General features: G+C 36.7%; 1 protein-coding gene across 12 annotated transcripts in view; it reads left to right on the top strand.

The window, feature by feature from the left end:
• FER (FER tyrosine kinase) overlaps nt 1-15,358 on the top strand; it is a 434,834-nt gene that overhangs the window by 128,146 nt on the left and 291,330 nt on the right. For 3 of the 12 annotated variants that reach the window (XM_072736635.1, XM_072736634.1, XM_072736636.1), the window contains one exon: nt 303-1,190. The exons of the other annotated variants lie outside the window; for them this stretch is intronic. In XM_072736635.1, the coding sequence (XP_072592736.1) occupies nt 303-383 (81 nt within the window). In that variant the 3' untranslated portion in view covers nt 384-1,190. Of the gene's footprint in view, nt 1-302; nt 1,191-15,358 lie in introns of those variants that run through there. 12 annotated transcript variants of the gene reach the window in all.

Below are 15,358 nucleotides of genomic sequence, written 5' to 3'. Positions count from 1 at the left end.
AGGCAGGCGCTAAACCACTGCGCCACCCAGGGTTCCCTATTTTTTCTTCTTAAGTACAATACAATCTTATTTACCTGAGATTGATGATGTGTTTACTATTTAACAATACATTTGATTTTGTTTAAAAGTAGATTTTTCATATAAATATTCTTAAACTACAATAAACACATTCAATGCACCATCTAGAAATTCAGCTTCATTTTATGTAGTTTTATTAACTGTTTAGAATGCCTAGTTATAAATACTTTACCTCCCTCTCTTCCTCCCTTCTTTCCTCTTTTCCTTCTTTCTTTCCATTTTAGGTTGGTGGTTCTCACCAAGGCAGTAGTTTTGCCCCCCAGAGGACATCTGGCAATGTCTCCACATATTTTTGGTTGTTATAGTTAGTAGGTACTATAGCAGTATCTGATGGGTAGAGGCTACTGATGCTTCTAAGCATCCTATGATGCACAGGACAGCCCCTGCCTTCACACCCTCAACAAAAAAAAGGGTCCAGCCCAAAATATCAGTAGTGCCAAGGTTGAAAAAGCCTCAGCTATGTCCTTGGCTTTTTCTGTGAGTAGCTGAATGTAGTCCATAGATAGAACTATCATAGTTAATGATACTATAGCTGGTATTATCGTCATTTTTAGTTTATGTGGTTCTTAATAGTAAAATTTGATTGTTAAACATATTCCAGTGTCTCTGTAAGAAAGGAGACACTTTTTGTTGTTGCTAATAAAAACATTTGTTTTGCATTTTATACAGAACAATCTGAAGTCTGGATCATGATTTGACAGTTACCCAGGGTTTTACAGACAAGGTGTCCATCCCAGCGTGGTTCTGGGGATTGGAGGTCCACACAAACACAGGCAGGAGTTGCAAGGGAGGTAGAGGGCACAGTGGGAGTGTATTTCACTCCTTTCTTAAAGAAAAGGCAGTAGAGCATTCTGAGTCACTGAAAAACTGTGCAAATGGGGCTTCTAAAAAACAGACACTGAGTTCTTGGGGAAGGGGCCAGATAAGGATCTCGATAAATTAAAGGACTTAAAAATGTGATAAATGTGAAAATATGAAATATTTAAATTATTGTGATTATTCCCATGTTTGTTATTAATTGAGCCATACTAATCTGTATATTACATTGTTGTGTATTATATTTCCCTTCTCTCCTTTACTGTCCTATCAGATAATAAAGATTTTCCTCTATGTACTAAGGGCCCTTTCTGATTCTTGATAATTATCTGTTATATGCAGTCTTTCAGAGGAACTTCTGAAGCTTTTTCTTTTACTTGGGTTTTAAAAACCTTGGCTAGTAAATCTTTGTTCCCTGAGTGTAGTTTATAATACTTCCTTGTCTCCATGTGGGTGTGGAATTGGATACTTCAAAGCTTGATTCAGTGGCGGATAGTTTTAGAACTGACTACCTAATTTATTTTATTTTATTTTATTTTATTTTATTTTATTTTATTTTATTTATTTTTAATTTAATTTAATTTATTTATTTTAAATATTTTATTTATTTATTCATGAGAGATACAGAGAGAGAAAGAGGCAGAGACACAGGCAGAGGGAGAATGTAGGGAGCCTCATGTGGGACTTGATCCCGGGTCTCCAGGGTTAGGCCCTGGGCTGAAGGTGGTGCTGAACTGCTGAAACACCGAGGCTGTCCCCTAATTTATTTTAATTCTCTGTCACATGACCCATATTGGCATTATTATGACAAAACAAGATACTCAACTCACTGGATGATAGCATATCCTCATTTGGTAACTATGACTAAAAACCAGACCTTGAAACTTAAAATATAACAGTTAATCAGTTCTTACTTCTTTTGGAACTTGCCATCATTTGCAATTTTATCTTTCATAATCATGAAGACAAAATTTTTAACAAATGAATAAATAATGTTTCAGAGAGAACATATAGCCGTTTATGAGAACAAACTGCTTTCTAGCACTTTTAAACTTTCTCTTGTACCCATTATTAAGTGATGGTGAATAACACTCTGGAAGTTTTTACAGAGTGAGGCGACTCATTTCATTTTATCCAATTTATTTTAAATAATTGAAATGTTAATCATGAACATATCTCTTCCTTGAGGCAGTGCCTCCAGTAATTCTTTAAGGAATTTACAGTGGAATGCCATAATACATGTAGTTTAAAATAATAAAATAACATTTTAAGAATCAATGGGTCATTAAAAAATCTAGTTGAATATCGAAGAATTGGAAGAACTAAAAATCAAACTATGGTATAATGGAAAATCTTGAAAATTTGGCCTAAATATTATTTAAGAGTAAGAGAGTCAATTAGTTAACCCTTTTACAGGATCCTAATTATCGGCAGTATTAACCAGGACACTTACTCTTCAGTGGTGAATGCTTTTGTGGAAGGAGTGCCGTATGGTGCTACTGCCCATCTTAGTGATCTGATAAAATATACAATTTTTAAGGTGATTCAATGTGTAATCAGAGTTAAGGTTGTATCGTCAGGTTCTTAGATGTATTAATGTTTATTTTGGCTGTATTATACAGTAAGTACGACAGGCTGTTTATTAATTTAAAGAAATCTAAAAAAATTGTGGAGACAGATAATATAATTATCTCTGTCAGGAGGTCATCCTTTTTTTTTTTTTTTAAAGATTTTATTTATTTATTTATGAGAGACACACAGAAAGAGAGGCGGCAGAGACACAGGTGGAGAGAGAAGCAGGCTCCATGCAGGGAACCTGATGTGGGACTCCACCCTGAGACTCCAGAATCATGCCCTGGCCCAACCACTGAGCCCCACCCCCCCCAAGGGTCCCAGGAGAAGTCATCCTTCTAGTGTTTTCTTTTTTAAACTTTGGCCTTATTTTGGTCAAAATACCAAGGAGAAAATAATGAATATTAAGTATTACACAGTACTTCTCTATTGTCTGGGCATAAGTATATTTCATTTATTCATTCAAAAATATTTACTGAGCACCTACAATGCGTCAAGTACATTTCTAAGTGATTGAGATACCTCCGTGAATAAAATTAATAGAAAAAAAAGCCCTCTCTTAGAGATCACAATCTGTAGTGAGTGGCAGTTAATAAATAAGTGGTAAATTATATATTATTACTAGAAAATGATAAATGACAAGAAATAGAAACAGTAGAGTAGAGGGTTGAGTGTCTAGAGGTTGGGACAGAATTTTAAATTCAAGTCAGGATAAGCATCATTGGGAAGTTGACATTTGAACAAAGACTGGTAATGGAGCTATTAAATCCCTTAACTTCTGGGGAAAGAATATTTCAGAGGGTACACCTGTTGCAGAGGCTATCATGCAGGAGGATGTTGGACTATTCGAGGGGTGGTTAAGGAAGTCTGAGTAGAGGAGAAGATGAGAGTATAGGGAACGAGTTTAGAGAAGCATTGGAGAACAGTTCTTGGGGCTTTGTGGACCATTTACTAAGGATTATAGCTTTTCTCTGAGTGAAGTGGGGAGCCCCATTGGGTTGGAGAGCAGTAACAGAGGGATGACGTGCTTTGACTTTTTATTTAAACGGATTACTATGGAAGAAATGTTAAACTACTTAAGGGGAACGAGATGGGAGAAGATTATTGCAGTGACCCACGTTATAGTTTACAGTTTGAGCAAGGATGGGAGGAGTATGGGAAGTTGCAAGAAGTGTTTCGCTTCCAGATGTATTTTGAAGGTTGACCCCAGGAGATTTCCTATGGATTAAATATGGGATATGGGCAAGAATAGGCAAGGATGATTTTAATGTTTTTAGCAGGCAGACTAGAAGACTAAAATTTGTTTTGAGTGCATGGAAGGATTATACCTCGAGCAGCTTTGAAGAGGAAGAGCAAGATTTTAGTTTGTCTTTTTAAGAAAAACAAGTCATTGTCAAAATTTGGTTATTTGGGCCACAAGTTCAGGAGTATGATTTGGACTGGAGATATAAATTTGGTATTTGGGCCACAAGTTCAGGAGTATGATTTGGACTGGAGATATAAATTTGGGGGTTGTAAGTTAAAATCATGTGACTGTATGCAGTCACCAAGTAAGAGAGAATAGAGAAGAAAAGAGAAAGAAGGATCGAACTTTGGGGCACTTCAAGTTAAGTGATCTAGGAGAGGAGGATCCAATAGGAAACTAAGTGAGTAACCAGTGAGTTAGTAGAAAATCAAAAGAATTTGGTGTTCTCAAAGTGTTCCGAGGAGAAAGGAGTTCCAGAATTTGGGACATGCTGGGCTAAGACAAAAGAAGCCTTTGTACTGACTGCTGGAATTTTCTAAACTTTTAATATCCAATGCCTGGGAGGGGAAATGTAGTGTGGAAGGCAGTGTCTCTGAAAATATTGACCCAATTCCTTTTCAAAGAGCGTCTTGAAGGGGCCACAGTGCAACGGAACATACTTTGGGAAATACTGAATTAGAAGATAAATCTTTCATAGCTGATTGGGTTGTTGGCAGATTAAATGTGCTGAGAAATCTGTAGGAATCTTGAGTTGTTTAAATGTTCTATAAAACCAAGGATTATTTTATTTCATTCTTCAATTCTAGCTCTTCAGGGCAGAAGAATCTGCCTTTGGAGCTTATGAGGAAGGTGAATTCTTTGTTGGCTGTCCTTGGATAATGATGGAAATACCAGAAATTTCTAATCCCTGAGTAACATTGATTTTCCTATTTTTAAAATTAATTAATTAACTTGAAAGCATCACTTTACTTTGTTTTTATCTGTTTAGTTGTAAGAAGATAAGTTTTCAGTCAGTATCTGTTAGGTTGAGAAATTGGCTTCCTTTTCACTCCAGAGCAACCTAGTTGTTTTACTTTATAATAGCATGTGCTATGCACCACGTATAATAATTTTTGTTGAAAGAATCTTTCTTATACGTCAGATATATCTAGAATTGATGGCGCTTCATAATGAGTTCTTTTTAAATATGGTTAGCTGTTCTGAGAGATAATTGCCTTTACTTTGATGTTTCTGAAGTTGCACATTTTTAAGCTCTTTTGCTAGACTAATATGCAACGTCTATTTATCTTCTTCTGCAAATCTTATTAAGTTCTGCTTAGTTGAACAGCACTGTCAGTAAAATCCTGTTTTGTTATATTTGCAACCAACAAAATATCTGGTTTGTTGACTAAATATTGTCTGTCATTATGACTCATTAGTAGTCCATTTTACAGTAGTATCTGATATATTTTCAATTTTATAGTTAAACTCTAAAATGGACTGATAACAGTTGAGATTGACAACATCATTGAAGCTTTATCTGTTTTCCTCATCGGGTACACTTTCTTTCTTGAAATGCATAAGATCAATGTTAATTTGAAGACTCTTTTCATTAAATATATTGAGAAAAGTACCAGACAAAAAATTAAGAGACCCAAATTGAGCTTTGCCTCTGCTTTCTAACCACAGTCAGGTTTCTTAACCTTTCTGACTTTTCTTTTCCATAGAAAGAAGGAATGAATGTATATTCACCTTGCCTGACAGGATTTTTATGACACTGAAATGAAATAATGCGTGTTATATATTATTGAAACACGTAAGATTTTATTACAGTTTTATTCTAATAATACACCTTGGTTCATGTATAAATTAATTAGTATTCATTGAGTTAGGTATAGATTGTAGATTTTCCTGCAGGATTATCTTGTGTATATCTTATTCATAAAGGCAGAACTTTAATTTCTCTGGATAGGTAGTACATGTACAGATATAAGAGTCTAAGTGTCCTTCCTTGGTCTCTCCGTTTCCTACCTCAGGGGTAACATTTCAGAAGCATAGTATACAGATAAAAACATAAACGTTCATTTTATGCCTCCTGCTCTTATAGAAATGGTAGTGCATAAAACAATATTGTTCTGTACCTTACTTTTTAATGTAATATATTTTAGGTATCACTTCATAATAGTGCATATACAGTTGCTTCCTTTTTTTTTTTTTCATTTGTTCAATCAATGAATATTTGTTGTCAGGGGTAATGGTATCATTTTAGGTTTTGAGGAATAGTAGTGCACAAAATAAACATAATTTTTTCTGTTCTGGACCTTTCACTCTTTAGGTACAAACAGTTCAATGTATATATATATTAAATAGTAAGTATATTAAACATTAAACATATATGTATGTCAAGTAGTGATCAGTTCTCTGGAGAGAAATAAAGCAAGATGGAAGAAAAAGGGTGATGGGATGTATTTTTATATATGGGGTTGTCAAGTCTTCACTGATAAAGTGGGATTTATGCAGAGATCTGAAAGAACTAAGGGCGCAAATATTGAGACTGCCTGAAATGAGATTATTTCAGAACAGAGTGAGAGAGAATAACTCAAAGATGGGATCAGAGAAATAATAGGGATTTGGATCATACAGTCATGGAAAATTATTGTAAAGACTTTGATGCTGTTAGATATATGAGAGAACATTGAAGATTTTGAGCAAAGGAGTGACATATTTACATGGTTTTCAACCTTATGTTATTATAAAGAAAACTTTGGTAAATTCTTTATAATATTACTATGTATATAAATGGAGTTTGTGTGTGAGAGAGTTTTTAGAAGGTTTTGTGCAACTTTATAGGTTTAGATTTTACTCTCAAAATAAAAGTGTTTAAGCCTGATAACAATGTCAGTTATAGATGTTAATTATTATATTAACCTTGAATTAATATATTAGTTTTGTAGATTAATAAACTTTGCTTCTAGCTTTCCTAAGGCAGGAATTTTATCATGTTGAACCTTCAGTGGCTTTGTAGGCCATTAATATTATTGAATTATCCTAAGATCTGATACCTGAAATATATTTACAGCTATATCTTATGCTTGATGTTTATTTAGTATATAAATTTCTAATATTTAAAGCAATGAAGTTAAGAGATGGTTATGATTAGGTTACAAAGCCTTGTTGGCTTTTCCAAATGATTCGAGTCAAGATTCCTTAACATTACTAATTGTCAGAGAAATGCCAATCAGAACCAGAATGAGGTATCACTCCATGCCTGTTAGAATGTCTATTATTAATAAGATGAGAAAGAATAAGTGTTGGTGAGGATATGGAGAAAAGGAAACCTGCTTACACTGTGGTGGACGCTCAAACTGATACAGCCACTGTGGAAAACAATATTGGAGGTTCCTCAGAAGATTAAAAATAGAACTACCCTATGATCCAACAGTTCTATTTCTGGCTATTTATCTGAAAGAAGCAGTACTAACCTGAAAAGATATCTACAACCCCATATTCATACCAGCATTGTTTACAACAGCCAAGAAATGGAAACAACCTAAGTGTGTATCAGTGGATTAAGTACGAAGATGTGGTATATATTACACAATGGAATATTGTTCATCATTAAAGAGAATGAAATCTTTTCCATTTGTGATGATATGGGTGGACCTTGAGGAATTATATGCTAGATGAAATAAGTAAGACAGAGAAAGATGAATACTATATGATATCTGTGGAATCTTTTAAAACAAAAAAATGAGCTTGGGACACCTGGGTGGCTCAATTCGTGAAGTGTCTGCCTTCAACTCAGGTCATGATCCCAGGGTCCTGGAATTGAGCCCCACATCGGGCTCCCTGCTCAGCCAGGAGCCTGCTTCTCCTTCTTCTGCTTGCTGCTCCCCCAGCTTGTGTGTGCGCTCTGTATCTCTCTCTTTCACTTTCAAATAAATAAAGAAAATCTTAAAAAAAAAAATGAGCTCATAGTTACAGAGAATAGATTGGTGGTTGCCGGAGACAGGGTTGGGAAGTGGGGGCACAGGTAAAGGTCATCTGAAGGTACAAACTTCCAGTTACGAAATACCTAAGTACAAGGTATGTAATATACAGCATGGTGATTATAGTTAGTAATACTCTATTATGTATTTGAAATTTGATGAGAGTACTTCTTAAAAGTTCTCCCTATAAGAAAAAAAAATTGTAACTGTTTGGTGATAGGTGTTAACTAGACTTATTGTGATTCTTTCACAATATATACAAATATTGAATCATGCCCAAAACTAATTATTTCTTCTTTTTTCAATTATATTTCAATTAAAAAAAAGGATTCCTTTAAATATTCATTTTTCTTTGGTTCATACAAATGAAATTATTCATATGGGCCAATTGATGATGTTGGTGATGTTCTTTTGGGTTAGGTTGGATCTTCTATCCAGGAAAAAGCCCTTAAAATTTCAAAATGTTTTCAATTTATACCTTTGTTGCCTGGGCTCATATGCATATGCAGTATATATATAGGCCAAATCAAGTAAGTAGTTAAAAAAAGTAGCTTTTTCATTTATATATGTATACATATATATGTGTGTGTGTGTATAAAAACTACTTTTCATTTTCATTTATATGTGTATCTTCATAGGTAAATAGGCATATGTGTATATATATTTCAAAATTACTCTTTAAATTATGAATTTCTTAATATCTTTTTTTTTTTAAGATTTTATTTATTCATGAGAGACACAGAAAGAGAGAGAGGCAGAGACACAGGCAGAAGGAGAAGCAGGCTTCATGCAGGGAGCCCAATGCAAGACCCAATCCCGGATCCCGAGATCACACCCTGAACCAAAGGCAGCCACTCAACCACTGAGCCATCCAGGCGTCCCTAAATTTCCTAATATCTTAGCACAAACTAATGGCCAGGGGTTAATTAGCCCTAAAAGGGTATAATAAAAGAAGAAAGGCAAGAATTAAATATCTACTATGATTAATGAAAAAAGGATTAAACATTGAGATTCATATTGTTATTTGGGATTCCTCAAGTATTTTATGATTACTTAGTACATGAATATTATCTATGGGTTTTTTTTTTTTTTTGAAGGGTGAGTCAAAGATAAAATAGATTTAGACCTTGCGAGAGGGTTTGGTGGGGGAAATGGAGCAGAAGAAATCAATTAATAACTGAAAGTTGCCTGTATTTTTACTTTGGTGTATCCGTGCATTAAAACATCTCAAAAAATTCAGGTGCCTCACAGTACCTAGGTGCACACCTGGCAAATGATTGTAGAGGAAATGAATAGGTAGGGAATTTCAGGATATCTTCTGGCAGGTTGTAATTAATGCCAGTCAGTTTTAAAAAATGGCTTAAATGTTAAAGTTCGTTTCTATCAAATATTTCTCACTTTATAAATAATCATGGCAGTGACATTTTAAGAGAGTCTCAAGTGGTCACCGAGATAATGACTAACATGTGATTGCAGTAGAATCATCACTGGAGAGAGCGCTCACTGGAGCTGCAAAGCCAGGCCGCTTGGGTTTGTATCCCTGTCTCGTCACTTAAAATTGTGTGATGTTAGGCGAGTCAGGGGCTTTTCTCACTCTCATTTCCCAATGTCTAAAATGGGAATTACAGTTTTACCTACTCTTGGGTTCTCTGTGACAATTGGTTAAGTCTACACATTCAAACCACCTAGAATAGCCTCTGCCACTTAGCAAACTGCTATTGTCTCTTTTAATAGCTGATTATTTGATTATCACAGAAATGATTTAATGTGTGTGCTTATTTCCCGGCTAGTCATTATTCCTTAGTCTTTTTTTTTTTTTATTCCTTAGTCTTGATATTATTTTTCATTAGGCATAAATCTTTTCTTTTAAAAATCTATGCTATTAATTTTTGCATTGATAGATCAACATGTTTGGGTCTGTACTTAAAATATTATCTTTTGTCCACACGAGATTACAAAATATTTTTTAAATGAAGTATCATGTTATTAGTTTGTGACTTATGTATTACTGACATCAATAAGGTTGACCATGTAATTTTTTTGAAGAAAAATTTTAGTGTCATTACTTTAACTACTTGAAGCTCACTTTTTTCTTCTCCCACACTATTGAAGTTTGTGTTTAAAATTGTGTGCCAAGCAGTTTTTATAAAAATACCACTCAGAATTGCATTTTAATACCAGTTTTCTTTTATAGTTTAATGTGAATGAAAGAAAAAAAATCCCTAAATGCCATTCTATTTTATGATTACTTATTCATTCTGGAAATTAACATTTTTCTTTTAAGTTTGCAATTATGGAGCACTTAAACTGACTTTAAAAAATAAAAAATAACTCTTCTTGTAAGCTTATGTGATACTGTTAATTTACTCTATCAGTAAATCAATTTTCTGATTTTCTTTGTACTCCGTTTGTTCTTTTCCATCAGTGTTATTTAAAGGCTCTCTTTGTAGCAGCAGGGCAGGGTGCAGAAACTGGGCATTTGAATGAAATCATTCTGAGTTTATTTGCCTTTATGTGAATTTTTACCTCCCTCCCAACCTCAGTTTCTTCATTTGTAAAATGTAGTTGGTAATAGGCACCTCATAGCATCATTATCGGGACTAAATAATTGCAAAGGCAGAGGCTTGATATAGAGCTCCAGATATAGTTAGGGTGCTCAGTACACATTTTGATTTTGTTCTTTTTCTTTCCTCTGTCTTCGCCATTTCTCTTTCTTTACTGTCTGTTCCACCTTTGTCCCCATTTCTTCTCTTCCCTCCTGTACCTGTTAAACACTATTAACCATTTCTATGAATATTGTGTCATGTACGGAGACAACGGGGTTAATAGGCAAAAATCTCTGCACTCATGGATCTACATTTAGCAGGCAGAAAATGGCAATAAACAACTGATTAACAAGAAAACATCAGTTAAGTACTGTGATGAAATCAGCCATTAACATTCCTGAGGCTTTAGCCCTCAGCCCTTGGTTTTCAATCCTTTCTTTGTAATCCTGTATCCGTGGCCTTTTCTCCCCCTTCTGTCATTATTTAAACAACAAATGATTACTCCTAAATCTACATTTCCAAGGAAATTGGGAATATTGGAATACCAGTCAAGATAAAGATAAAAAATGAAAGCAGAGAAATTGAGTTCACACAAAAAAGGGTCAAATGTAATAAAACATTTAAATTTATTAACAATTTCATTATTACTCACTAGATTTTCTTCCTGTGATTTTTTTCCCCTCCCAGATTAACTGTTTACTTAACTCATGGACACACTATGAACTGGCATTCATTCTATGTTAGTTAAGAATTAAAAAAGGGGGGGCAGCCCTGGTGCCTCAGTGGTTTAGCACCGCCTTCGGCCCAGGGTGTGATCCTGGAGACCCGGGATCCAGTCCCACGTCGGGCTCCCTGCATGAAGCCTGCTTCTCCCTCTCCCTCTGCCTGTGTCTCTGCCTCTCTCTCTCTCCTCTCTGTGTATTCTCATGAATAAATACATAAAATCTTTAAAAAAAAATTAAAAAAAAGAATTAAAAAAAGGATTTTGGACTATTACAGATTAATGCAGATACATTGAGAAGACAAGAAAATTTAATTATCTGAGAAAAAATATTTAGTTTCACGGCTAATTCGTCATAATAACTGTGAGTAATAAAATTGTTGAAAATTTCTGGGGCACCTGGGTGGCTCAGTTGATCATCCGACTCTTGATTTCAGCTCAGGTCATGGTCTCCTGGATGCTGGGATGAGCATGTCCCCCTTGGGTTCCATGCTCCACACTCTGCAGGGAGTCTACTTGAAGGATTCTCCATCTGTCCTTCCTCTCCACACACTCGCGCTCTCTCTCTCTCAAATAAATAAACCTTAAAAAGTTATGAAAAATTTCTATTTATAAATGAATATAATTTTTTGTTTCTCCTATGCTATAGTTATTTTAAACATAAGCCACTTGCAAACACCTCAGTAAATGAAGGCGAGTATCTGAGAGGCCTGTAGATTATCATTGAGAGTGAAATGCCTTGGCTTCATTTATGCTGTTATTAAAAATACCTCATCTCTTACAAATATTTTTTTCTTATAATAATATAGGGATGCTGGTGCTTAATGCAGTACCTGGCGAAAAGTAGATGCTCAATTAACTTTTCTCCAATATGCCTGATGTTGCAAAGTGAAACAAACCATCAGTGGTTAGATTCCAGTATTTAGTAAAAAGCTAGGCTCTGTCTCTACATGTTCCAGTGTATAAGCACCAAATCAAACACCTACTCAGTTATTGTAGAAGGGCAAACTATTCCAAAATACGTTTTAAAAGTAATAAAGTTTTTTTTAACACTGATAGAAAAAAATGCAGAAAATTAGACTCAACTAGTATATTTATTACTTCTATATGGACAAAAAAATTCAGTATTTTGTGTTATTTAAGCATGGCCAGGATGCACTTTGTTCTCGAAAATATCTTAGCGGTTCAGATATTTAGTGTAGTGATAACAACCATTTTGGAAAAACTAGTTGACAGTACCTACTAAAGATAGACATACGCGTACCCTTATCCCAGTATGTCCACTCCCGGGCATAGGTGCAATAGAAATCAGTATGTATACTCCTCAAAAGACGTGGACAAGAATATTCGCAGGAGCACCCTATTTATATTAGACCCAAACTGGAAACTGCCAAATGTCAGCAGTAGAATAGATAAATTGTAGGATATTTACCCAGTGGAATATTCGGTAGTAATGAGAATGAACATATTGCAACTACATACAGCAGCGATGAATCTTACATAATGTTTAGTGAAAGATACTAGACATTACATATTTTGGGATTCCCTTTATATGGAGTTCAAAACGAGGCCAAGCTAATCCATGATACTACAAGTTAGGATCCTGGTTACCACTTACCCTTGACAGTGGTTATGCCTTGGAATTGGGGGGCGGGGGTGACTAAAAGACACACAGCAGAGTTCTGGAGAACCAGAATGACTTGTTTTAGGATATGTCTTCTGGGTATAGGGATCTTGTCAATCTGTGAGAAGTTCATAAACTGTATCCTTTTGATATTTGTTCCCTGCTCTATGTATCTTGAACTCCACCTAAAATTTTCAGGGAAAAAAAAATTTGTTCCAGTTTAGCATGGGCCTGGTATGAAAGCACGCTCAACTCCGGATGTGTGTATTAGTTTTTGTTCTGTGTTAGGTTGCTTATGGCTGTCTTTTCAGATTACTTGGAAGGAGTGTGAGGGGTGCTTTTAAAATTACACAGGCTGTGGGATGCCTGGGTGGCTCAGTGGTTTGGCGCCTGCCTTTGGCCCAGGGCGCGATCCTGGAATCCCAGGATCGAGTCCCGCGTCGGGCTCCCTGCATGGAGCCTGCTTCTCCCTCTGCCTGTGTCTCTGCCTCTCTCTGTCTCTTTCTGTGTGTCTATCTTAAATAAATAAAAGAATAAATATTTAAAAAAAGATAAAATAAAATTACACAGGCCGTGAGACACCTGGGTGGCTCAATGGTTGAGCATCTGCCTTTGGCTCAGGGCAAAGGCAGATATTATTTATTTGGGATCCCCCGGGATCCTGGGATCGAGTCCCGCGTATGGCTCCCTGCATGGAGCCTGCTTCTCCCTCTGCCTGGGTCTCTTCCTCTCTGTGTCTCTCAGGAACAGACAAAAATCCTTTAAAATAAATTGCACAGGCCGCCCTTTTATCTTTTTGTCTCCAATTCCCTTCATTTGGGGGCCGGGGGCCTGCATACCTTCCTTTCTTCCTTTCTCTTTTCTTAAAGGCCATAGTTAACTGTAGTGTCCCCTGAGAAAGCGTGGTGTCTTTTGGGTCTCTTGGGTTGAAAAAGTTTGAGGACTCTTGGGCAAAGGATGTTGCTCTTTTGAATTCTGCAGCGTGTTAAGCTTCACGAGGTGGTAACAGGTACCCCGGACCAGGGGCTCAGGAGCTGGAGAAAGCGCGAGGCCCGGCGGTGGGTGGCGCGGGCACGGCAGCCGCTCACTGAGGCGGCCTCGGGTGGCTGTGCTGCCGGAAGGCAGGTCGGACATTGCTGAAGATGGATTTAGTCCATCTCACAGTGTTGCCCAACCCTGGCCCTTCCCTTCGCAAAAGTAATTTTGCTTGAGAGAAGTACGTGGACAAAAAGAATAGAGGAGAAGGCGAAGGAAAAGGTCTTGAAACTTTGGAAAGGAGCACTGGCTTCTGGGTGCAGCCGGGACGTGAGAAGGCCCCAGGGGCCAACGCCAGGAGGATATGGCGGAGGCAGGGCCCTGGGAAGTAATGGAAAGAAAGGAGGCTGGAGATTAGGAAGGGGGCTGGCCTCAGGGGCCGAAGGACCAAGACCAGGACCGGTTGGGGTAGAAGGTCAGGCGAGAGAAGGTCATGTCTTTTGAGATGTTTAATTAATCCAAGAGTCACTAGAATCTTAGATATTCCAAGGAGTCAGAAACTACTGAAACCCTGGCAGTGTAGATGGTTCGTGTTCCTTTTTTCATTTCTTTTTTTTTTCCCAATTAGATACAGTCTTCCTGGAGCCAGAACATCCTTCTTATCCCACAACATAGTTTTGTAGTTTTGACTAGGGGATAAATCAGGCTATTGTAATAAAATTTTGCTTTGGGAGGGAATCCCTCTTTCTTGCCATCCTTTGTCTCCTAAGCCCGTTAAGGAAGACTCATGAAAGGAAAAAAAGATAGATCTGAAGAGGAGAGGACAGGAACGAGAGTAACAGGTGAAGGGAGGAAGAAGATAAATAGGGGTAAAGAGGATGGAAGGTAAAGAACATGCAGAAATAAGAGGTAGGTCAAAGTTGAAGAGAAAGGGGACTAGGAAAAAGGAGATGGCACAGGAGAGCACATGAATTTAAAAGAAAATAAGGGGATTCCTGGGTGGCTCAGCGGTTTAGCGCCTGCCTTTGGCCCATGGCATGATCTTGAAGTCTCGGGATCGAGTCCTGCGTCGGGCTCCCTGCATGGAGCCTGTTTCTCCCTCTGCCTGTGTCTCTGCTTCTCTCTATGTCTATCATGAATAAATAAATAAATAAAAATCTTAAAAATATTATTGAACCAAGCTAATTTTAAGGTCTCAAAATTTTTGCTTTAAAGTGTTCAGTAAAATCTATCAAGGAATACGATTTGTGGTTCAGATACTTGGTAAGATTCATTCTCCTATTTGCAAGTTTTAGGTCAAGAGCCAAATTATTTTTTTTTAAAGATTTTATTTATTTGAGAGAGAGAAGGAAAGAGCATGAGTAGAGGGAAGGGACAGAAGGAGAAGGAGTAGCAGACTCTGCTGAGCAAGGAGCCCAACCTGGGGCTCGATCCCAGGACCCTCGGATCATGACCAAGGCAGATGTTTAGCTGACTGAGCCACCCGGGCACCCTCCAAATTCTAATATTTCAAGAAAGTTTGTTTGTGTCTAGTTATTTTAACACTAAATTATGATTTCCAAATGGTTTTTGGGTGGTAAGAAAATGCTCAAGTGGAACATTTCGATGTTTACTTTAGTAATGAATCCCTCCAAACAGAAATCTGAAAAATCATAATTTAGTATAGCATTTGTGGGCAGGAGGCTTGGAGAAGTATAGACTTTCATTATCAGTTTGCTATGAATTGTGTCACCATCACTTAGTTAGGGTTTATGTTAACAGAGTTTGCTTCTTACAGATATCTATACTTTTTGATACAGTGAGCCCTTTTCA

Source organism: Vulpes vulpes, chromosome 14, assembly GCF_048418805.1.
Source record: "Vulpes vulpes isolate BD-2025 chromosome 14, VulVul3, whole genome shotgun sequence".
Lineage (NCBI taxonomy): Eukaryota > Metazoa > Chordata > Mammalia > Carnivora > Canidae > Vulpes > Vulpes vulpes.
Note: the sequence above shows the minus strand (reverse complement) of the source record. Positions and strands in the feature narration are given on the sequence as shown.